Here is a 24,107-nt window from a genome sequence, read left to right on the forward strand (position 1 = left end):
GACAACTTCTTCTGCATCCTGTTTACATGCCAGGGGAATTTTCTCCAGTTGTCTTCCGATTTCTCATAAACAAATATATAATGCAATGCATTCCAACACTTTTTCAATCCAGAGTTGCGGCATTTAAAAAGAAAGAAAGAAATTTAGCCCTGGGAATCTTTGTCTGAATAGCTGTTGCTTCCAACTTAGCTTGACCACCAACAAGCAAACGACTTTTAAATCGCGTGTTTTCTGATCGGAGTTAGTAATGATATCGTCTGACGGCCGCTCAAGTTCGTATCAACAATCAAGAGCTCGTTTTATTTTAACGTTAATTGAAGAGGCTGATAACACCGATGGTGGAACAAGACCTAGGATTAGCTCAGGTGTTAATTAGCCCCTCTTGAAGAGTTCTGCCTTCTCCTAACTGATGTTTGTGAGAATGCTTTATTGGCTCAAAGGTGTGTTCCCCCCCCACACACACACACACACACACACAAGTCTGTTTCTGCTTCAGTAAACTGTATAAGGTACCTGTGAATCGTACAGCTTGCATGAATAAATCCTCCCCTGATTTTCTGTCGCTCTGCACACCAGAAGAATGATTTATTGAATGCAAGGTTTGAGAAGTGTGTAGCCGGTAGAAGATAATGCAGTGTGATGCAAGTAATATGCTCAAGCCTGACTGCGCACCCGGCAGTGTTTTAGTATAGAAACCGCTGGTCAGTGTCAATCTGCTGCTCGGACCCATCATTGATGTTCTGTTTGCCTTAAATATCAGTGAAATGTTGACACTGCTTCCTGTGAAGGCCACCAACACAGCGACATGCAGAGCTTCACACAAGCAACTCAACAGGGACAGATGGAGGAGTTAAGGAACATGTAAAGCGTAACTACCTTTGTGCTTCACTTCACTTCCCCTGCCTGCAGCGCCGATGACGAATTCTACTGGGAGCTGGGTTGGAAGGAGCTTTCAACTACAGCTGACCTCTCCCTGCTGGCAGACCCAAATGCAGACATGAATCCAGCAGTCGTCTTTCATTACTTGGCGCAGTTATTAATCAATATTCATCCCAGAACTGCTCAATTTGGTCAAAGTATGTCTGGGATTTCACATCACCCCTCATCCGAAGTTGAGAAACAGTTTTTGAAGTAAAACTTGACAGTCCGTTGTTCCAGAATGGCCTTGTCCAATTAGGTTTTGAATACCTCAGTCTCGAATTGCCACAGGAATAACTCCTTTTGGGGTGAATGTGTTTTTTTTCTCTTTTTCACTTTTATAACAATTCTGGGTAGATCAAAGACTCAGGTACAGAGAAAGACTGCAAAATAACATTCAAGAAGGCAAAATGTTTAGCAAAAAAGCCAGATGGTCATACACAGATAATCATTCCGGTGAAGCAAACAATAAAGGGAGAAAGTTGGCTAAAACCCAACACCGTAGAAAGTACACTGGGAGAGCAGTGCTGGAAGTGAACACACAAGGTAGAACAAAGACAAGCTGGCAGCTGAAAGCAGGGAAGACAGCAGTATACTTTATAAATACAAAAGACACAGGTGAACACAGAAACTGTCAGGAAGTCAAGATAATCATCACAATTCAGCTCCTTCACAGCAGCTAGCCGCTAACTAGCTACTATGTTTTCACCGTCTTTTGGCAGAAAATGAACACAACTAATAGTGGGGATACCAAAAGGACAAACAGAGCACAAAATACGCACAGCAGCAGAAAAGTTGATAACCAGAGAGTACATTTAACGCTGGGCACAGAAATAAAACCTCTGCAAAACTGAACTTGTTGTGGGTAATTCCAACCATTAGGTTGACGTGTGTGTGTGTAGCTAACCAAAGAGCTGTGCACTAAACATGTCCACTGCACCTTCACCAGAATTTTGACTCATGGTTTTTACCTCTTTCATTGGATTTTTGAACACATCTTGATACCCGAATCATAGAAAATCATTTACTTGTGTAAAGTTGCTCTTTATAGAGAGAAAGATCAGTCTAAAACATGAGATCCTGAGCTCGGCCGTGGCCTACGCCATTGTCATGGCTGTGGCTGTGAAACATTATATAATTTTGTGGAGTGCCACACAATCCATTACAAATAACATCCGTGATTATCACAATTATTTATTTTTAAAATATGAAAGAGTTAAGTTATTTATCTGTATTCCACATAGCAGAGCGCTCACTGGACATAGCCGTCCCGCCTGTGGCCTACTGTACTCCTCTGGTACTGGTTCAGCTGTAAAATGTTGGATGACAATGTTAAGACACGCTGCTGTAAAGAGGAGCAGTGTAGCAGAAGAGGCTAGCTGCGCGAGCTAACGGTTCCCAGGAGTAAGTCGGTTAACTCAGAGACTCCAGACAGTGTAACTGGGATTCCACACCGCCACTTTATTTCACCATATCTCACCCTAAACCACACAATGCCAGGTCTGCACAGCTCGATACTCATTCATCATACATGACTTGTTGAACATAGAATGCCTAACATGCTAAAAGTTGTTAAAGAGCACATTGAAGACTGAGGGTTACAGAGGGTCGTGCAGTCACTAAAATATCTCAACAAAACAAAAGAGGTGCTGCCACCTTGTGGTGCTCTGTCGTATTACAGAAAGTCAGGTGGGTTACAGTGCAACCCCTGCAAAATGATTCGCTTCACGATCAGAACTTGATCCATTTGGTCTGAAAACATTTAGAAAATCTAGAAGATGAAATTATTTATTCATTTTTTAAGAGAGCTAATGAGAAGTAGCTAGCTGGACTTGAAGAGCGAGCGCAGGAATGTTTCTATACACACACACACACACACACACACACAAGGCATATAGAGTGAAATGCAGAGATTAACCTGGTGGTAATGAGCTTAACGAGTATTGTTTGAACTAGTTAGGCGAGGGCTTGATTTAGAAGGATGTTAGATTATATGAAAATCGGGTGCACTATTTCTTTAATAATAAACCGAGGTTCCTCTGATGGTTGTGCAGATTCACAAAGCTTAATTATTGTAGATTACTTTGCTCACATACTGTCACGAGGAGGCGATGCCCCTTTTTGACTTGGCCGTGTTTTTCTAGCTGCGTTCGTACAATAAGACGGACTCATAAATCACTTTGTGACGCAAGTATTCTGTGTGAACATCAGAAAGTCTGGGGGGAACTTCAAGCAATTGACGTCCACACTTTGAAGTCCTGCTTAACCTGAAAGAATGAGTCACTGAATTAACACCTCTAATGTTAGCTCAAATTATCCATCCTCACACTCAAGGTTCTCTGTATCGCCACTGTGGGTGACCACCACTGTGTGACAGTGTATCTATAAATATAACTGGTTATTGATATAAATCAGTGTGTTAAATTAAATGTTTCATGTGTTTGTTTGTTTTTTTGTTTCTAGAGTTGTGCCAGCTTTATTTAAAGGTTGTGATAAATTAAATTTAAAAATAACTATTATTTATTCAAGATTGTAGAAGTTTGTATGTGCCAAATCAACTGATCTCTGCAGGTTTTATACCCTCACATTCGAGGACTGTAGGCAGGAGGGATTATTGTGTCCCATTCTTGTTAATGCAATAGCTTGGCAACACCTTGAGAGAACTGCACAAATGCCCACTGACCAGGCAAGGCTTTGTGGGTCAAAGGTCAAGGTCACTATCAGCACACATCAAAGCGTGCGAGCAAAGCTGATCTCCACTCATCATTCACGTAGACACCCCCTCAAATCCTCCCCTCCACCCAAATCACTCACTGCTCAATTTATAAAAAAAAGAAAGAAAGAAAAAAGCTGGGTCGTGTTTTAACCGGTCTTAAAACGCTGCCTGACAAAATGCAAATGAGCATGAAACATGAACGTGGCAGAAGATTCATCTGGTTCCTCCCAGGCTAACAGAAACACAACTCCAACTTAAGGTTGATGTGTCTTTTTTTTTTCTTCTCTTTTTTTTTGAGATAATAAAGTCAGATGGGAAAGTGAAGCAAAAGTGGAGCGGAAGATACGGCCGCTTGCCAGCTGTTTTAATATCCTGCCTGAGAAATTTACTCTGATTTGACACCAATATCCACTGGCCGACCTGAAAACATTTTGGGGGTCAAAAGTCAAGGTCACCGTGATGCATTTTTAGGTCTAAAATGTCCTCGAAAGTGGAACATGAGAGCCTAGAATAAAATACTTATAATACAATAACACAGATTTTTTTATTTAGCAGATTGTGATCCCTGCTACGTGAGCTTCTGATCAAATATTTAGTTTTGACAGTCACTGCACATTTTGGCATATCTTTGATTTAGGTTTTGTATTTGTACATTTGTATTGCCACTATTGATTGGAGTAGTATTAGAGTTTATTTTTTTGGCACTTTAATTGGACTGTGAAAATATCATCCACAGCTGAATGAAACGTGAAATAGCAGAAAATCAATTGTAAGCAAGCTGTTTTTTTTATTCACTCTGTTTGACCTCATTCAGATACATGTTGACATGTTTTCACACAGAAATTGATCTCTCTCTCTCGCTCTCTCTCGCTCTCTTTTTTTTAACCTTTTACCTCCATCACATCATAAAAATGACTCACAGGCCGTTATTAGCTTCCATCTGAGTCTGAAAGGAGAGTTTAGATGAATAACTCTTTCAACATGGCAAAGTATTCTTCACGAAACATAAAAGGCATCGGAGGAAATATGAAAGAGGCGTATGGAAGGATTAAAAGACATTTAAATAGAATTAAGAGTTCGATAACATTCTCTGTTTTCATAGAACTGAGAGTTGTCGCAGACTTAGTTCCTGAGTTTTTTTCCCCGATAGGTGAAGCATAAAAAGCTGCTCCTCCATGTTTAGCTTGGACTCGGGGTCCGGATGCTTCAGCAGAAGATTGGAGATGAACATTCGTTGCTGGACTATTTGGTGCTTTATAAACTAACAAGAGTATTTCACAATAGATTCGTTGACAGGCGCTAAGCTGGGGTAGAACCTGGACATGATGCACTTCTCCAGCAGCAGTGTTCCGAATTAGCCGTTATTGCTTTAGTGAGACATGTAAAGACAACGCTGCTGTTGTCAAGCTCACTGAAGATTAATGCAAGCTTGTCCAAATCCTGCTGAGAATTAAGTTGTTTTATTTATCTTTTTTCCCTTTATTTATTCACATGCACATGAATTATTTCAAATGCAAATATAGTTTTTTTAATGAAGTGCTTGTGCATGGGTGATAAGAAACTTGTCGACGGCTTATGTTAGGACGTCACCAATTAAGAGATTTAAGTCGTATTAATGGGCAAAAGGTGGAAATTATGAAGGATAAACATTTTTTTTCATGCCAAACACAAGACAAACCAATGTAGGCAGTGCAAAGAAATGGCACCATGGACATCAACAGTCAGCCACAAATACAATAGAAGATGCAGTCAAAGCACTCGTGTGAGAGAATTTTGAAAAACGATTCGTGAAGACGAGCTGTCCACCAAATCTGGGTTGTCCTTACGTAGTTGCTCGCCTCTTTATTTAACTGACTACTGCCCCCTGCTGGGGTATAAGAGAAGGGACGTGCAAAAGTTGTTGGGTCAGAATGTATGTTGGAATTTCAACAGAGGTGCATATACTGAGGTGATTCTTACTGCTGCACATTGGTCAAGATTTTCCTGCAGTGAGTTCACACAAACAACTGCCGGAACGCGCTGACATCATCGTCCGTTATTAACGCTGTGGCTTGAAGACAGAGGATGAATTGTCTTGAGTGTCAAACAGCCCCCCCCCCCCCCCCCCCCAGTGAAATGACTTGTTTCTCTATCAAAAATTAATCCACTTGGTCTGATAACATTTTGAAAGGCTAGAAGAGCCGCACATTTAATTTATTTATCCACATTCAAGGTAGCGGAGGACTATCCAGAAGTAGCACGTGCTCCATGGGCGGAGCATGCTCAGTGCGCTCTTCCTGGTGGTGACGAGCTTCACGAGAACACATAAGTGTTGCTCTATAGCACCGTAGCTTTAATGTGGCTGTTGTAATTGTGTCCAAAAACGAATCTGAAGAAATCGACTGATGAAAATTCTTTCATCAGCCAATTTGTTTCAATACACCTGTACCTAGAAACCAGACCGTTACATAATCTAGCTCAATGCCCAGCTCTTACTTTTAGGAAGGAAAGCATCCATGAGAGTTATCCTAACTTGCCCTCATGAGGACTTTATTTATTCATGTATTTACTACAGTGCACGCCAGTGCGTATGGTTGCATGTGAGCATGTTTATGTGGCGCCCAGCGAACCATTACTCTCCTTTCTGGCGCATTAATCCATCACAATAATAAGCATATGCAAGCAGGAGCTGACTGCAGAATTTTTTAGCTGCACAAAAGTTTCTATTTTTAGCCCTGAAGAATTTAACAGCACAGAGGATTAGTTTTTATTGCTTTATTGAATTTTCAGCATGACTTTTGTATCTTAATAAAAACTGCGTTTCAACATGGAAGTGGTTCGCCTGTGCAGCGTAAATATGAAGGGCAGGTAGGTCAGTGTGCTACAAGAATTGAAAACATCGCTTCCACCTTTCAACCCCTATAGACTAAGAGAACACCAGCGAGGAGCATTGCATCCTTTTTGTAACCACGCAACACAAAGACTGACAAGTAATCAGCCAACTCAGCAGCGATTGCTGGCTTGCTGGCATGCCATAACACCAGAAGAAATCCTAATTCTGAATCCATCAGGTCCTTGAGCTGTGTTCACACTCAGGTCATTTCTGTGGGTTGTGTTCCATAACATTATTTGTTTCCAAAAAAAAAAAAAGTGCTTTACATGGAACACCAACACAAAACAAATACACCCAACAGTTTCCATGTCGATGTGGAAAACTGTCAACAACTCTGGGAAAACGTGCTGATACCCTTGAGTGTAGAATGTTTTACCACTGATTTTTAAGTGTCAGAAATTACAGAACCTGTTTGATCACCAAAATAAATGTGAAATATTCAAAAAGCTCCCCTTAGTGCACAATAAAACAACACCAAATGAGCTGCTTGTATTCAGTGTTGGCATTTATCATGATAATGTCTAAGAGGCTCGAGGACATGCTGTGATGGTGTGAAATTACAAAATCAAGCAGATATGAGGCACCTCTCGCTCATTACAAAGTCATCAACGCTGCACAATGATGACGAAATACATTTTTATGTATCTGTTTGTTTTGGGAGCAGAGACAAAATTAATTTTCACATAAATGATATCTCTGAAATGTTGTGCTGTGCTGTTCATAAAGGCAGATGAGGGAACCTTAAGAATATTTTGTCAAATTCGTCAGGATGTTTACTTAAAACAGGTGGACCCTTTTGAAGGTGCTACATGTAACTATTAACTACATTGAAGAGATATGCATTGAAATTAGCATGCTAGCCAGCTAGCCCCGGTCCTTTTCCTCCTGTAATACAGCTTTTAACCACCAGAGGTGATCATGGGCCACTGTAACGTCGAGTCTGTACAACATGAGAATTGAAGAAGTAGCACATTAATCACCGAGTAAACCAGAAAAGGTCACTGACCTTATTTGGATGATTCCAAGCAAATCTTAATTGCTGCTAGTAACGACATGATCAGTAGGAAAGAACACGGCATGTGGCATTGAGTTTCCTTTTTTTTCTTTTTTCTTGCTGAGGCTTTTTTCTTGTGAAAGCAATGAAAATTATAAGATATCATCTTATGGTTTTATCTAATATATTGTGTAGAACTGCAGCACATCATACTAGGCAGACCACAAAGGTAAAAAACTGATCCAACCTTGAGAGCCCACATATTAGATGGAGGTAGAGCCTGGTCACTGAAGGGTCGTTGGTTTGATCCTCGCTTCCCCCTGGTGACCGTGTCGAAATGTCCTTGAGCAAGAAGCCCATAATTGTAGTGTGTGTGAATAAGGCAACATTGTAAAAAGTGATATACGAACAGTCAGTTTGCTGTTTAACATTTAAAAAAAAATCCAGGAGTTCCAGTAATAAGATTCCAGAGGAGCGACTGTGTGTTTGTGTCGTATTAGAGAGATTTGTGAGCACAACAGGAAAGATCATGCGTTGAGACCCGACTAATAAAACAGATGCAGATGCGTCTGTTTCTGCAGATGGTTTGGCTCAAGATTTTATATATTACATGCTCACACTAAATTATGCTGCCTTTAACAGCATCTGGTGGAGCAAGTGCACTAGGGTTAGGCTAACCCTACCCCAGTGGACAAGAACCGGGAGGGTGGGGGGGCCACTGTGGATGGAAATCCTGTGAATGAGCGTTGCTTTTTTGTTTGTCTGTTTGAATGCGTAATGTGATTGACTTCGGCATTCAAGGTTTGAGTTGATGATGATTGGAGGAGGTTTGTCTGAGCGCCAAACCCTTCACTGCTCTAGTGTAGCGTGGAAAAATGTGCATGTCTGATTCTGAGGACAGGACCACCACTTCCCTGAATGGCTCTTTACTTTGTCAAGTCCCTCATGACCTCTGCTTGTAATTTAAAAGTGCTCAAAGTAGTGGGTGGTGAAGCCTGTCAACAGGCTGGGATTGCCCCGAGAGCTGCGGTGATCGGCGATGAATGTTTTGCCGTTTCATGTGGTGACACTTAGATGGGCACAAGTGTTTCTGCTAACTGTCACTTTGAAAGCGGCTGCTTCGGATTGTACCTTGTTGTCTGGTTGCTGATGGATTCCGTCTCAAGTGGGTTGGGTTGGGGTTTTTTTTTTTGTTTTTGTTTGTTTTTTCCTCCGTGATAGACAGAGAGAGGTATTGACACATGGATCTGAGACACACACTGGAGCAAACAACTGCTCAAACCACTTTAATCCAAAATTGGCTTGTCATGGGCTTTATGAGCTTCACCAAAGACAATAAAGCTGTTGTCTATTCTGGACTCCAATGATGTCCCTCTGTCATGTGGAGAAACAATAAAAAAAAGCATCATTTTCTCTGCAGGTGGAGTCTCCGCTGGCTGTGGATGCTGTACTGGGGGAGTCGGCGTTTTCCGTCACAGATGACAAGGTTTCCATCACAGAGCTGCGTGTCCACGCCGTTTCAGGCCTGACCCTGTCACTACAGCCCAGCCCAGGCAACAGCCACACCATGGTGGCTAAAGCAACCGGCCTGCAGACGCTCACCACTCCCAAGCAGGTAGATGATTTATGACTCACTGCTGAAAAGAGAGATTACTTCTAATGCAGCCTGGTGTTTTTCTGTTTCCTCAAGCTGCTTCCTAGGACAGGTATAAAGACGTACTGATATGGGCTTGTGTGTGTGTGCGTGTGTGTGTGTGTGTGAGAGTGAGTGAGTGACTGAGTGAGTACACATACATGTTAGATACAGGGTTGTCAAAGTATAGTTGTTTGTGGAATTAAGCAAAATCACATCCCAATGCAGCCTTCAAAATAAAAGTAGCAATGCAGTATTTTTAATTTTAAGCTGACTTTCTGAGCTGAATGCCTGAAACACACAAATTTCTTCTCTTCAATCATCAAACATGTATTCCACACCCATCCTACGTGCACCTTCCCCCATTTTACATGTAGAATAAGCTACCTAATCAGCTTCGGTGCTCGTTTCTCCTTCTAGTGGCAGACAGAATCCAGCTTCAGACACCATACCATGTTTTCTGGTCCACATTGGACAAAGTTAAGCCTTAAATGGCCACTAACATATTGGCACATCTGCCCTTCACTGAGTTTCCTTCTGTTTGTGTCCAGAGTGGTAAAATTAAGTTTATTTGCAAATCCCCTCTGTGGTTCTAAATCAACAAGCAGGCGCTGGTTTCACTTCTGAGTAATAACACGACTTCTGTGGTAAATCTTTTAAGCTCCAGCCAGCATTGTTTGCAAGGACACCAGATAAAGGCAGCTGCAGAGAACAAATAGGTGTCTTTGGTGCTGTTTCATTACAACCTCCACATTAGCCGAGCTTCGCAAAACACTTCTGATACGCTCAAATACATTTCCCAAAATTGATTTTATTGCTAAAGTGAGATTGTGTGTGTGTGTGTGTGTGTGTGTGTGTGTGTGTGTGTGTGTGTGCGCTAGAGAGAGAGAGAGAGAGAGTGAAACCAAGGAAAATGTGTCACACAGGAGGATAGATCTGCAAATCTCTGCAAAGAATTAATTGGCAGCCTTCTTCACCTAGAGACGCGTGTGTGTGTCAGAGAGAGACTTCTTTTTCCGATTCCATTGGCCCTCAAGTTGCTAAAATGGCAACGATAACCACATCAAGCATCAGTGAGAGAGAAGCCAGCATTAAATTCCAATTTTTCGTGCTTTCCGCTCCTTGGCCACCTTGAAATTTAATTATTGTAATGTATTGTCCTAAGTGCTCTCCAAGGCTGGGGCCATAAAAGGCAGCCAATTCCTCTGCTGCCCAAGCTCTCAGAGGAGTACTGGAGCTATTTCAAGCCATTTGATTCTGTTTCAGAGGAAAACTTTCTAAATGTCCTCTATTACTCTTGAAATGAATGAAACGTATAAAGAAAGGATGGGGAGAGTTGGACAATCAAGGTCTCTTCGCGTGATTCTTTTTTCCACATGACAATCCTCTCAGAAGTGAAAAGCTGCAGAACTCGAAGGTTCATCATAAACCATCTCCGTTACTACTTGCTGTTGCTGCATAAATGAGCAACTCAATAATGTGTTTATGAAACTGAAGGATTATTACATCTGAAGTTGATGCAAATGTCTCTGAATAATATTTCCAGGGGAGTGTTTTTCTGCATATTTCATTATCCAAGCTGTTTATGTCCAATTTACATCTTCATATATTCCCTGTTGCCATAAAGCACAAATCAGAGAAAGTACGTAAATGAATCCCTCTGGGTCTCATCAGGTCTTCCGTGCTCAAGCTGTTTTTAATGAAAAGGGGTCTTTTTTTTTTTTTTTTGGCACTACTTTATCCTAGGCTAAAAAAAATCCTGTCTTCCTCTGTTCATTCCTGTATTGGACCAGCAAAGAACCTGAGCCAACACTGTCATACGCCCCCACATTTCCCATATATGAGATTTTATGTTGCAGACTCAGCACACAAGACAAGATATTCAATGTATTATTTAAATCATTCCCATTTCAAAGGCTTCTTTCAGTCCGTCATGCTGATGTGATAGCAGGACAGCTGCTGCTGGGAAACTCTATTGACTACTAATCGGGTTGTTTTTTTTCCCCAAATTGGACGAAAGGTACTCTTGTCTTGAAAAGTCAGGCGGAGCAACAGTATTTAGCAAAATGCAAAGTTTTGTTGGGTTATATCTGATGATTGATAAACTCTAGTAGTCTGAGTTGAGCGTCACCCGCCGCATAATTTTGAACGCGGTTGGTCGGTGTTCTAAGAATGTGTCCGGTTGTCACAGGCTCAGTTAGTGTGTCTGTTATGTGAAATCCTGAATTTTAAATGCTCATCTGCAATTTTCTGTAGTGGTCCCATTAGTGTTTGTTGTCATATCACTGGAATAAGTGCTGGAATTATCACAGCAGGAATCATATAAACCCTGCTTTATACTCCTTCGTCAAATATACATGGACCCTACACCGTAGGGTAGCTCTAATACCTCTGCGATGGTCCTGCTGGCTCGCTTAGTTGGCAGCAGGATCCATGCTGCTGTGTTGAGTTTGTTTTTGTGCTTTCAACAATGGCCACTGGAACACACCAAATTTTGGAAGTTGTTGTGGGAGAGGTTGGTTTGATCAGAGGGGTGGGGAAGGGGGCTAATAGTTTCATCAATATCAACAGCCACATTTCTGCCACTAGTGGGCAGTCATGATTGGTATTAACGTGTAGAATTCAAAGACATAGCACATCCATCCATCCATTTTCTTCCACTTATCCTGTTAAGGGTCATGGGGGGGTGGAGCCTATCCCAGCAGCTTTCAGGTGAGAGGCGGAGTTCACCCTGGACGAGTCGCCAGTCCATCACAGGGCCAACACAGACAGACAACCATTCACACTCACAGTCACGCCTACAGTCAATTTAGAGTCTGGATTAACCTGGTCCCCTCTTGATGTCTTTGGACTGTGGGAGGAAGCTGGAGTACCAGAGAGAACCCACACAGACACAGGGAGAACATGGAGAGTCACACAGGAAGATCCTGTGATGGAGCCGGTGCTTGAACCCGGAACCTTCTTGCTGTGAGGCGACAGTGCTGACCACTGCACCACCGTGCAGCCCAGACGTAGCACAAAAGTATCTAAATATGGACTTGAATTAATCAACAACACTAAACACCCCCTCTGCATTGATTGGTCCTCAACTGAAAAAAGTGGTTTGAGGGATTTAGTTTCTTCATGTGTCAGCTGTGAACAAAAGAAGAACCATTCATTGCTGCCTGAATTGCAGGGACACCAGTGTTGAGGTTTCCTCTGTGGCAGATCAGTGTTGTCGAGTAGCCACAAAGCAGGAATTGAGTCATTTTATCTGGCTTCTTAATGGGAGAGAGACACTGAAGATTAATAGAATCTAAAATGAGAAGATCACACACAACAAATATGACCAGACGGACCAGAGCTCATCATTCAAAGCAAATGCTGCAGCTGTTGGTGCCTTATCTGCCTTTGCTGCAGAGCAGAGATGTGTTGTAGCCTTCAGGACAATGCAGCCGTCCCTGCCATCCCGTCCTCCTCCATGTTTGAAAGCGGGCCGCTGGTGTGCACATCAGAGACGGGCCCGTCTGTGTGCGTGTCAAGGCACACAGCGAAGACAGGGCGCCGAGGATGTTCGCTAATGCCCAGGAGATTTTGGGATTGGAGCAAGGCCAGAACTTCAAAGGCTCAATTGGGAACAGATATTCAAATCAAAGTCAGTGCCATGAAAGAATGGGATCTGAACCACGGAAGAAGTCTTCAGAGACATTTAAACAGGGCAGCATTTGGCTCTGTTCTTACTTTGATATGAACACAACATGAAGTTAACTTGCAGAAATGTAAAGCTACATGTAATTCTTCCACTGCCCTAAAAACAAATCTTAAAAGTTTGCCTCATCATTGTCACACAACATTTTGTGATTAACTGCCAAAACATACGAGTTTTCTGTCCAAAAACTCAGCTGTTGCAGACCTTAAACTCTTGGGGATTAAATAATTATCAAGAACTCCGCAAACTAAAAACCTTGATCTTACTTTTGACTTTCTCTCGCTGAGGACCCTTGGTGTGGCCTGTCTTGTAATTCAGTTTGATCTGAATCAAAATTATAGGAGTGAAACCTCCTTGGACCTGGGTCCTGATCATTGCTGGAACAAGAGATGAAACAACTGGACCAGGGTCCTCCTGAAAAAAATCTCAGCTCGGCCCATCACCAAGTGGACTTACTGTTCTGATTGCCTGAAGGTAGAACGCGATCACCGGGGATGAGGTACTTCTGTTGGCCGACCTGGAGGCTCTTCACCATGGGTTCCCTTGACCACAAGCCAGTGGGGATTTTCCACTGAATTTTCAGTCATTGCCATGAATAATCTCCTTGTTTATCACAAATAAACACCAATTTTATTCTTTTTTTTTTAAAACAGAAATACAGTCTTTAAGCTATGCATGTACTGCTGTATGTCCCGGGCACATGACTTCAGTGTCATCAGCTAGTTTGTAGCGTCTGTAGAGGAAGTGAACAAAAACAGTTCATCGTGGGTTGAAAATAGATGATTCATTAATTACACCAAAAAGGTTTTTGGAAAACAAGAAGAAGAAAAAAAAAGCATAATTGAGTCAGTAATGTTGTTTTAATGTTGTAGTTGATCTGTCTGCAGTTTAATTCAAGCAACATACTGTGATGAGATAATTAAAGCTACGAAGGCAATTGCTGCTTCGGTGGGATTGTTTTCCATCGCGCTCGCTCTAATAGACGAGCCACCTGAGTGACCACGTGTCATTTTCGAATGTTGGTTTGCCGTCGTTTGAGCACGAACCAGACTTGATGAAATAATGCACCAAAAAAAAGTAGCCGCTGACTTTAATTTAAGCACCCTAAGTTAGTCCCCCCCCCCTCGCCGTATCTCAAACACCTGCCCTCTTTTAGAACAGTAGATGCTGAAGCCTTCAACCCACTGAGCCATGATAAGAGCCATTAGCTGATTCTGCTACGTACCGACGGCTCTTATCTTGTACAGGTGACCTTTTTTTATATCAGATGATCCCGAACAGCACCGCCTCACGGTCTCATGTTTGAAATAGAACCAACCAAATTTGTCCACATTACTCCAGACCTAATCTTCCTCTGCTGGACACAATGCCAGCCAGATCTGACTTTCAGGAGCTTCTAAGTCATTACCTGGGCTCGCACCTTCATACGGTATCTGTCGGAGCTCATTATCCCCTATAATTCCCCCTCGGGCCCTCTGAGCACAGGATGCTTGCTATCATACTGTCCCTGACTCAGAAAACATCAGCAGGCAGGAGAGGGTTCTCCTGCCGAGCTCCCAATCTCTGGAAGCAGCAACCTCATACAGTCTGGGAGGCCCGGCCTGTCAAAATCTTCATATCTAGACTGCAAACCGTGTCTGCTCTCACAATCATACAGCTGACCTCCGCCCTGTTGGCTTGGGCTCATCATTTCTCTCACTTTAGCTGTAGAAACTTGCTGTCGGGAACAAAAACATTGATTTTCCTCCCGGTCGCCATGCTGCTTCTCGATCACATGACAGCAGGTCTTAAACGGTGTTTGTAAGCTTCTCTGGTTTCCTGCTGGACTCTTTTATGCTACCATGACATTTTGTTGGTCATGTTTTGTTATGTGAGGTGTGTCGAGGTCTGATGGTGTGATTTATTCTATGCTTCTATGAAATTAGGAGTGTCATGTTTTGCCAGATTGTTTGCACCATCCCCACATTTTCTTCCTTTTATTGGTCAATTAGCCACCCAGCCTTCATCTTTCATCCTAATGAGCTGGATTGGAGTGCCTCAGTGGCCTGCTGATACAGAGCCACAAAAGCCATGGACCTTTATGACACTTCATGCCTCTCTCCTTCCAGGCGTTTATATATCTGAGCTTTCAGCTGTCAGATGAAGGCAGTAATGCCCAGAAAAGACATCTTTCGCTGGATCAAACAGGCCTACCGACTTCTACGTGACAGATTTGCATCCAGACCATCCATTAATACTTGAGTTTTTTAATACCTTTTGGCTGACACTCATACATTTAAATCAAACCAGTTACAAAATTTGTCCCTGGTTGTCCCTTGTTTCTGGAGTTTCTCTGCACTTAAATAGGGTATGATGTCAGTTAAATGGCAATTCTTGCAAAATACAGTACACATAAGATTATACTGAAAAAAAAAATACATTCTTTGTAAAAATTTCAAAAATACAGAACTAGAAATAAATTTAAATGCTTCTGAAAATCTAAAACTGAACTAACTGAGTAACTGGCAAAACTTATCACACAATTTATTTGTTTTTCTGATATTCTACTCTTTAAACTAATTTAATGTGAATCACATTTATTACGTAATATTCTTTTACTATTTTAAAGCGGAAATGACATTTATTTTTGTTGAATTTTCGTTCTTCGCTTTCAATAAAGATTAAAAAAAGTCACACACATTTTAAAAGAGATAGCAAAAAAAAAAAAAAATGGAGAAAACTCCCACGTTTGTTGTTGCTCTTGAACCTGTCGTGTAAATTTCTGTAACGACTTGCAAAACTTTTGCTAATCAAACTCCATGGAGGAATTCTTTCATATAGCTGTAGTCAGTCTACTTCTGATTCTAAAAGTAGGTCAGAGACACCATGATGAGACGTTTCTAACAGACAGATAAGCAAATATTCACATTTCCACATTTTACAGAGTGCAGTTTGTTTTCATGCTGCTGTAACCATATTTCCTTTGATATTGAAGAAGAAAGACGTCTTTTGGTGGTGTTTAATCTAACCACTTCTCTCTGTTTCCTGACAGGAGGCCAGTTTGTCTGTCTGGATGCTGTTCAGCGACAACACAGCCGCCACTCTGACTTACTTTGATCCCAAAGATTACAACTTCAATGCCTCCACGCTGGATGACAAAGTTGTGTCGGTCTCCCAGGAGCCTCAGCAACGGTGGCCTGTGGTGGTGGCAGAAGGAGAGGGGTCTGGTGAGATGGTGCGTGTCGAGATGACCATCTGTGAGGCCTGCCAGAAGACCAAACGCAAGAGCATCATCGCATCTGCTGCCGTTTATGTCAAGGTTCGCTTCGGTCCAGAGGAAGACTCGGAGGAAGAGGTGACCACTGAGGGGGAGATTGAGTTGGCTCCCATCACCAGGCGTCCAATCATTGATCCAAACATCAGTGGAAGAATTTATGAGACATCTAATGAGCAGCCTGCCAGTGTGCCAATTGATTACACCAATTTCCCCACCATTAGCAACCAGGAGAGACCAACCGAGAGCGATGAAGAAGAGGAGGAGGACTTTGTACATTCACCTCGTAACATGACCGACCTTGAGATTGGCATGTATGCTCTACTTGGAGTCTTCTGTCTGGCCATCTTAGTCTTTCTCATCAACTGCATCGTCTTTGTGCTTAAATACCGCCATAAGCGGATCCCACCAGAGGGTCAGGCCAACATGGACCACTCCCACCACTGGGTGTTCCTGGGGAACGGTCAGCCCCTCAGGGCCCAGTGTGATCTGTCACCACAGCAGGTAGAAAGCCCCAGCAACCCCTTGGAGGGAGTACAGACTTGCTGCCATGGAGACCACCACAGCAGTGGCAGTTCCCAAACTAGCGTGCAAAGCCAAGTACACGGACGGGGCGACGGCAGCTCAGGGGGCTCCACCAAGGAGAATGGTGAGGAAGCCAGCTCGCCAACATCCAAGCGCAAGAGAGTCAAGTTTACCACCTTCACCACCCTTCCCACAGAGGAGCTGCCCTACAACTCCATCCCCATCGCAGACGAGGAGGACATTCAGTGGGTTTGTCAGGATATGGGCTTTCAAGACCCCGAGGAACTGCACGACTACATGCGCAGAATAAAAGAAATAGCTTGAGATAAGAGGTGCATAGTGAAGCGCCGCTCTCAGCTTTTTAAAGAAAGGCTCCTTTCTGACCCCCCCCCCCCCTTTTCACCTACGTGAAAGATAAAAATTTCACAGACTGAAAGGCCAACTGTTGTTTTGGTTAGGATTTGTTCAATTTAGTTTGCACAGTGCTGTAATCTTATACACGCTCTCACTTCTCAGAATGGAAAAAAAAAAAGAGAGAGAGAAAAACAAGGAAGCCAAAGACCTGACCAGAGGATCTGAAACAGGAGAGAAATCTGTAAATCTTGGCAGCGGGAAACATGTTTCACTGGGAAGCCGAGGCCACGTGCGAGAGCGGCTCTCGTTTTCAGGATTTGATTGGAGAGAACGCCTGATAGTGACAGGAGTGTGAAAGGGGTTGTATACTCCAAACAAAGAGGCCTTTGATGAACAAAACAACTGTCAAAGACTCTCATGGAAGCTATTTTAAAATCATTTTGGTTTTGCCAAAGTAGGAAATTGTTCTTTTAATGGCGGTCATTGTTCTTGTTGCAGCACACTCATGATTTGTACTCATTACATTTTTCTACATTTCATAGGTAGTCGAACGCGAAGCCCTCCTACTTGTCCTTCTGGCCCCTATAACAAAACAAATGCCTTATAACAACGGTCACAGTTCACCACGTATATCAGCGCGGACACCCTGTCTTCTCACTCTGGCTAGAGACAGTGTAGTAAGAGCAAGTGTAAAATACTACGACTGATCTCCAGCATGAGGTATAAATAGAAACGAGCTTGTGTATTGTGAGGATCTCTTAACATTCGTTGCATGGAAAGGGATCGTGAGGCACAATCAGTGACTTTTTTTCCAAATTTGTAAATGTTTGTATTGTAATAATATACTCATTCATACACACTACTGAAGTAAATATGTTATGCATCACACACATGCCGTGTAAGGCTACATGCAGACATTCCTCTCTAGTACATGTATATATGGAGCCAGACGCACCTTACTCTCAGACAGTAGGAAGTCAGTTGAAAATGTCATGGTCTCGTGGTGAGTAGAAGGTTCCCTGCGGTAACGTCACGGCAGATCTGTAGCTTTTTAACTCATATTTGACTGTTAAAATGAGGATTTGCTAAACACATCTAATGTATTGATGAGTTATCGACCCTCCTGGTGTTTGGCTGGCCGTCAGTCCTCAGGAGAATCAAAACGGCTCACAGTGTTGGAGTAAATCTGACAGAAAAGAAAAGAAGATTACAGAATAAATTATTGATTTTGCTCCATTATTTAAATCACCCCATGTTGTTGTGCTGTTTTTCAAACACGCCGCGTGCGTGGTCCCAGTTTTGTCGAATCACTTTCGCAAGTCAAAAGATAGATTTGTCTGACTTCGATAGACACAACTGGAGACGAGACACGAGCTGTGCAGATGCGACCGTCGTGTCACGTGATGAAGTATCTCAGGCTTAGATTGGCTGTGATGACATCCTGCTCGGACCCCGTTTACACCTGATGTTAAAATGTGTTTTGGATGATCAGAGTGCGGTCGGATAGTGCTAAATGAGAGCACTGCCACGCGGAGGACGGATTTCTGATCAGATCAGCCAAACCACCTCTGGAGGGACCAGCAGAAATACGTAATTACGCACATTCCAGTTGTTTAAGACAGCTTCTTCTCCTGCTTTGAAAAGCAAGCAAAAGCCCATGTCGTAGCCTTCACGGATGGCTGCGGTCTTTGTCTATTTCTCCTCTTCTTTTGCAGCAGTGTAAGCTGAACAGGACGACCGCATTTTAATGAGGCTACTGAAGACGCATGTTAATGTCAGGTGTAAAGGCAGTGAGATAGAATCATGTCCAACCTGGATACCGAAGATGAGAAATTCAGGAAGATCTCAGAGGAAATATGTGAAATGACTCCAAACTCCTCGTGCTCCAGTGCGATCAATAACTTTTTGATCACACAAAAGGATCCGTGTTTTTTGTGGTGAGAACAGGAATTCCTTGGTTCAACAACGTCCACACAACAGGCAGCAGGGGGGGGGGGGGGGGGGCGGTGTTAAAACACCAGTCAGCAGTACCGGCAGGTCAAGTAGGTTCTTACCAGCAAACGCAGCGAAATCAAGGCCCGTCCAAGTCCCAGGTATCCGAATAGTATCATAGCAGCAGTCTATGTTAACGTAATTGATAAGGTTTGAACGAGATTTTTAAAAAATTATCGTTTAAAGAACTGCCAGCCAGAGCGTTCCAGTGCTCAGGCAGAGAACCAGAATTGCTTCTGAACAGGTATCGTTTCTGTGGTTGCTGACTTTGCAGGACAAAAGTGGTTGAGTCTCTTTCAAGTCCTGTTTGTAACGTTGTGTGTCACGATAAGAATCTTAAGCCCCGAAAACATAGCGAGCAAGAAAAAAAATGTGTGTTGTTTGACGCCCCAATGGTGCACTGCATGCTTCGGATTTTAAATACCCTCCCCCAGAACCGGGCGCAGCGACTGAAGAACGAGTCTTAGTCGCAGCTGGAGGGTCCCCCTTAGAGTCTACAGAACTGAAACCAGGTCAAGGAGACATCAAGGCAGTGTGGTGCATCTCAGAAATCTTTGAGTCCGTGTTTGGAAATATAAAACAATTGCTTTCACTGGCTGTGCATTTTGGCCTTAGCAGATGTTTTCCAAACCAAGTGATTTTTGTGCCAAACCCAACCAGACGGCAGTGACACGTTCCAGATGCCTACATTGGGACTTCCAGTGTCCACAACGTCAGATGGATCCTAATTGACTTTGTACTGATTGCTTCTCTGGTTCTGGCACATCATTATAACAGATGTAGCGCCTCCGCTGTGTAATACAGCGTTCAGATGTTTTCGTGGTCATTTCATGTACGTCTGTGAGGTCGGGTTCAGTCACCAGTTTTGTTTCGCAAGATCCATGTGTTGCACTTGTGAAGGTTTCATGAGACGACACCAAAGCAGGAAAAAAGAAAAGATCTGACGGGTTTACAAAGATCATATGATATCTCTACTGAATCCTGGTGAAGCAGCCCGGCAGTTACCATGAGCATGATGACAGCAGAGCTAATCCTACTTTTAATTGCGGCCGCACTGTTAGCGCAGGCTTTTTAGTACTGGGGACGACTTTGAAAGTTGATGTTGTTGAAGCTCTGATTTCACATAAAACAAGCTCCTTTCAAGACTAATGAAGCAACCATGAGATGAAAGAAAAAAACTGTTTCTGTGTCACATTTCTTTAATTCTGTCCTGCATCTAAGGGCTTGGAGTTTTCTTCCATGTGAACCGACTGGTTTTGTTGATCCTGATGAGGATTCTCATGCTCCCTTTGAGGCGGTAGCCAGCGTATGCTTGAAACTGTCACTCAAGTGATACAACACCCTACCTGTTGTCATGGTTTCATTAATGACCCGATCCAGAGTTGTTCTGCCTGTGGTAGCGTTCTTATACAAACACCAGCTTTATACGGATGGAGATGTTAATTTCAAGTGATACTTGAAGTGTATTCTGCCTTTCAAGTACGCAGATGTATTTTTCCCTCCTGCTTTACGTCCCCGTGACTTCAGAACGCAGGAAGAGCCAGCCACGAATGTTTAGCTTGAAGCTAACGGAGGCTGATTCGGAAAAAGTACCCCAAAATGTTAACTGTTTACAAACTCTCAAGAGCATCACACAGTGTCATCCACAAAACACCTTGATTAGCGTACGGCTGGATGGTTGTGCCAGGTGATGCACCTTAAAAGTTTGCAAACTTGATGTTTTTGTCTGTGTCGCCGTTGTTTGCCGTCAGTCCTCATTCGCGTCATCATAACCAATACGGTGCTGGCTCCTACTGTCACAAAGGGAGGGGGGAAAGAAGGCGTTGTTGGGCTCGAGACAACTGTGAGTACATGAAGGGCAAAAATCACTTTAAAGGTTTCATACATTTACTGAGAACATTTTCCTCCCGAGCTCCTTATTCAACGACCAGATGTGACAGCTGAACAAATGTGAACTGGCAGATATTTGGGAGAAAGTCAGGCTTCGCTTTTCTAGTTATCTGCCATGAGATTATATTCCACCAGTAATCCACACTTGTCATGTATATAGACCCACATTTGATTCATTCATAAATCCTGGATTGGGACTTTAAGGATTTGGTTTACTGCATGCCCGCCCTGTGTTTCATGTGGGTGAAATGAATAACGACCTGATTCTAGTGTTTGATAACCTGCGTTAACATCTAAGAGGAAAGATGAAGCTTTGTTTGTGACGGTCTGAGCCCGTCCTCCAGCCGCAGCATCCACACGATTGGCCACGAGCAGCCAGATGGAAGCGTCTCCCTTATAAGTTAACACGAGGGTCTCTCAGGATGAACGTAGGGGAATAAACCTGGCTGTTTTGTGTAAATTTGCTCCTCAGCCCAATCTGGTGACACTACTATGACAGATTAAGTATCTAATAGCAGCTCCACATGTTTCCTTGCAGTTATTCCCAGACGATTCACCCATACGGTATGTAAATATGTTGTACATGCTGCATCTCCAGACTTTTGGGTTGTTGGGGGTTTTTGTTTGTTTGTTTGTTTGTTTGTTTTTCCTACATCCATTTTAGGCCTTTCTTTTGTAATGCTGCTTTGGTGACAGTGTGATGATATTTTCCGTAAGCTGCTACTAGAAACTTACTCGCCGCCGCCGCCGCCGCCACCACCACCACCACCACCACCACTGACTATAATATGTTCATGTACAGAGCACTGTTAAATTTCCTGTATTCTCTTGAAAATAAATCCTTGTATTTTCCCGTTATATGTAAAGTACTAAAGAAAATGCAATACACAAAGGGTGTGTCATTTGTACTTCACTTACCAGCAGTGTTGGAGGGGGTCACGCTTTTCAAATTCAACACTGATTTACAGCCTTATTTGCCTCCTTTTAACTGTTGTTGGGCCATTCAGCTGAATCTGTGCCTCCTCAGTCCCCTGAGGACATAACACGTACAAATATGCATTTGCACTTCATCTTAATTATAATTTTTATGCCTCTTTGTCAGCAAGAGCATAATGTTTTTGTGTTCTCGTTATCATGGTATCTCAGAAATGCCTCGAGGAAAATTATCCAAATGTGGAGCAACCATCCACAAGGAGGAGGCGGAGGAACTGAAAATGTTCTGGTGGTCAAAGGTCAGTGTGACAGACGCGCGTCACAGGGGCATAGGATTTGTGGTGCAGTATTTCTAGTTTGAGTTATTGTGACTCCTCTCCGGTGTTGATGTAAAATACATTTTCCTCGGAGGACATTTATAAGATTTAGTCGAGTTCTCAGGTGTTCACTCGGCCGGCCTGTTCCCCAGACACACTCCCTTCTCTCGGAACGCTCAGTGGGAAGTACCATCTTCCCAGTTTATTTCTCTCACTCTGTTTTCAATCATAATGTCAGTTTGAAGATGCAGGTTGTCAATAATGTTCAGTCCTCTCACCTAAAGTATTTCACGAATGTTATTCTGTTTTCAACCTGCGGAAGTTTCCTTAAAGTCCAAAATCCCAAATCGGAATGCTCCTTGAGGAGCTTTCAACCTGCGCAGGGCGAACACACTCTCACCCCAAAAAACGTCGTTCATCCAAATGACTGCTTGTGTTTTTTTCCAGCAAGTTTTTCATCAGTCTATTAGAACCGATGCCATGCGGCTAAAAAACAACAACTCTTGTCTTGTCACTTAATATTAACATGAAGCATCTTTTCATCGCATGGAACAAAATAGCAGTTGAAGTTCTGCAGGGACGGTCAGAGGTGTAAACAATCCTCAGTGTAAGAAAAAAAAAAAAGGATACATTAAGATCGACCAGTTTTGAGGGGTTAAATCTATCATTCCACGGATCAAATTAGTTTATAAATCAGTTATAACATGACTCAATAGACTGGCCCAGTAACAGATGAGTATGATGCAGTAGAATTAATTAATATAAGTACAGTCGTATGTCCAGTTATGAGCCACCACCTGCAACTGTTCATTACATGGATTTTATAAGAATTAATCCACGCGCATCTCACAGCAGTGTGCCAACAGAACACAAACACCAGCATCCTGTTGTTGAAACGTCAGGACGACTGTAAGAAGTGGGAACCAGTAGAGAGACCAGCGGGACACTGGTGCTGACATCAAGCTAACTGGGACCGAAAAAGGGACAGAAAGCTTGCGATTATATCCGAACCATAAAATCTCCAGCAGCAAACCCTGAAGTTTATGATATCAGCCTACATATAACCCTCATATACAGCCAGATATGATGCTTATTAAACAAGTGTGTGAAAGTTTAATGTGTTTTTCAAACTTTTTTTTTCTTTAAATCAGCATGATGTTTACCGTGTGTGCAAAGATTTCAGCCTCAGTGGTTCTGTATACGGAGGAACACTCCGACCTTGAAGGAGTTTGGCTCATAAGTTGCTTAATATCTCACTGGAGGGTTGAAACCAGCATCGCGGGCGTGCTTGATTTATACGCTGTATAAAAGTTATGTTTTATACATTTTCTGGCAAGATGCCCTCTACAGTTTATCGTGACTTGTTTATGTGTTTTTTTTTTGTTTTTTTTTTAAAGTTTCACTTGGCAACATATTTAAGAACACTAAACGGTGTGACCAGAAAACATCAAGGAGGTTGGTCAAATTCAAGTATGTAGCTCACACGTGTCCTGACCAGGGATGATCAGATCCTGGATCAGGTCCCCCAAAGGGTTTGGAGGCGGTGGATCGCTGCGGTTCCTCTCCCCGGCTGTGCTCGGTCTGACGGCCCTCCCATCACGCTCAGTTCCCCCGGCTGTGACGGCACAGAGAGACGGAGGTGCTAACCGCAGCACAGCATCTCCCGTCCACAGCATCCTCACACGCAGGAGTTATTTTGAAGTCTGGGGTGTTTACACCTTTCGTCTACTTGGCTTCGGCAGCAGAGATCAAAGCCTCTGCTGAGGCACAGAGGTTGTTAGGAGCGAGAAAATGAGTTTATGGGACTGAGGAGACAGATGCCAACATTGGACAGCCAGCCACAAAGACTTGCATAATAAATGAGAAAATAACAGAGTTTACACACGTCTTCACCTCTCGAGTTCTGTGACGACCAGAATCACATCTGGGTGACAAAGCTGCTCCTTCTGTTGACGAGATTCCAGTCAATTATTGGTTATAGACTATGACTTTATTTGTTTGTGTGTTCAGTTTATTTGCATG

General features: G+C 42.9%; 1 protein-coding gene across 3 annotated transcripts in view; it reads left to right on the top strand.

Moving 5' to 3' along the window:
• Positions 1-23,193, top strand: part of tmem132e (transmembrane protein 132E) — a 372,909-nt gene extending 349,716 nt beyond the window's left edge. For all 3 annotated transcript variants that reach the window (XM_086226000.1, XM_086225999.1, XM_086226001.1), the window contains exons 8-9: positions 8,921-9,115; positions 15,853-23,193. In XM_086226000.1, the coding sequence (XP_086082126.1) occupies positions 8,921-9,115; positions 15,853-16,923 (1,266 nt within the window). In that variant the 3' untranslated portion in view covers positions 16,924-23,193. The remainder of the gene's footprint in view (positions 1-8,920; positions 9,116-15,852) is intronic.
• Positions 23,194-24,107: the final 914 nt, after the last annotated feature.

The sequence above is a fragment of the Aulostomus chinensis genome, chromosome 15 (assembly GCF_037954235.1).
Source record: "Aulostomus chinensis isolate RoL2024-O1b breed Wild chromosome 15, RoL_Achi_v1.0, whole genome shotgun sequence".
In the NCBI taxonomy this organism is placed as follows: domain Eukaryota; kingdom Metazoa; phylum Chordata; class Actinopteri; order Syngnathiformes; family Aulostomidae; genus Aulostomus; species Aulostomus chinensis.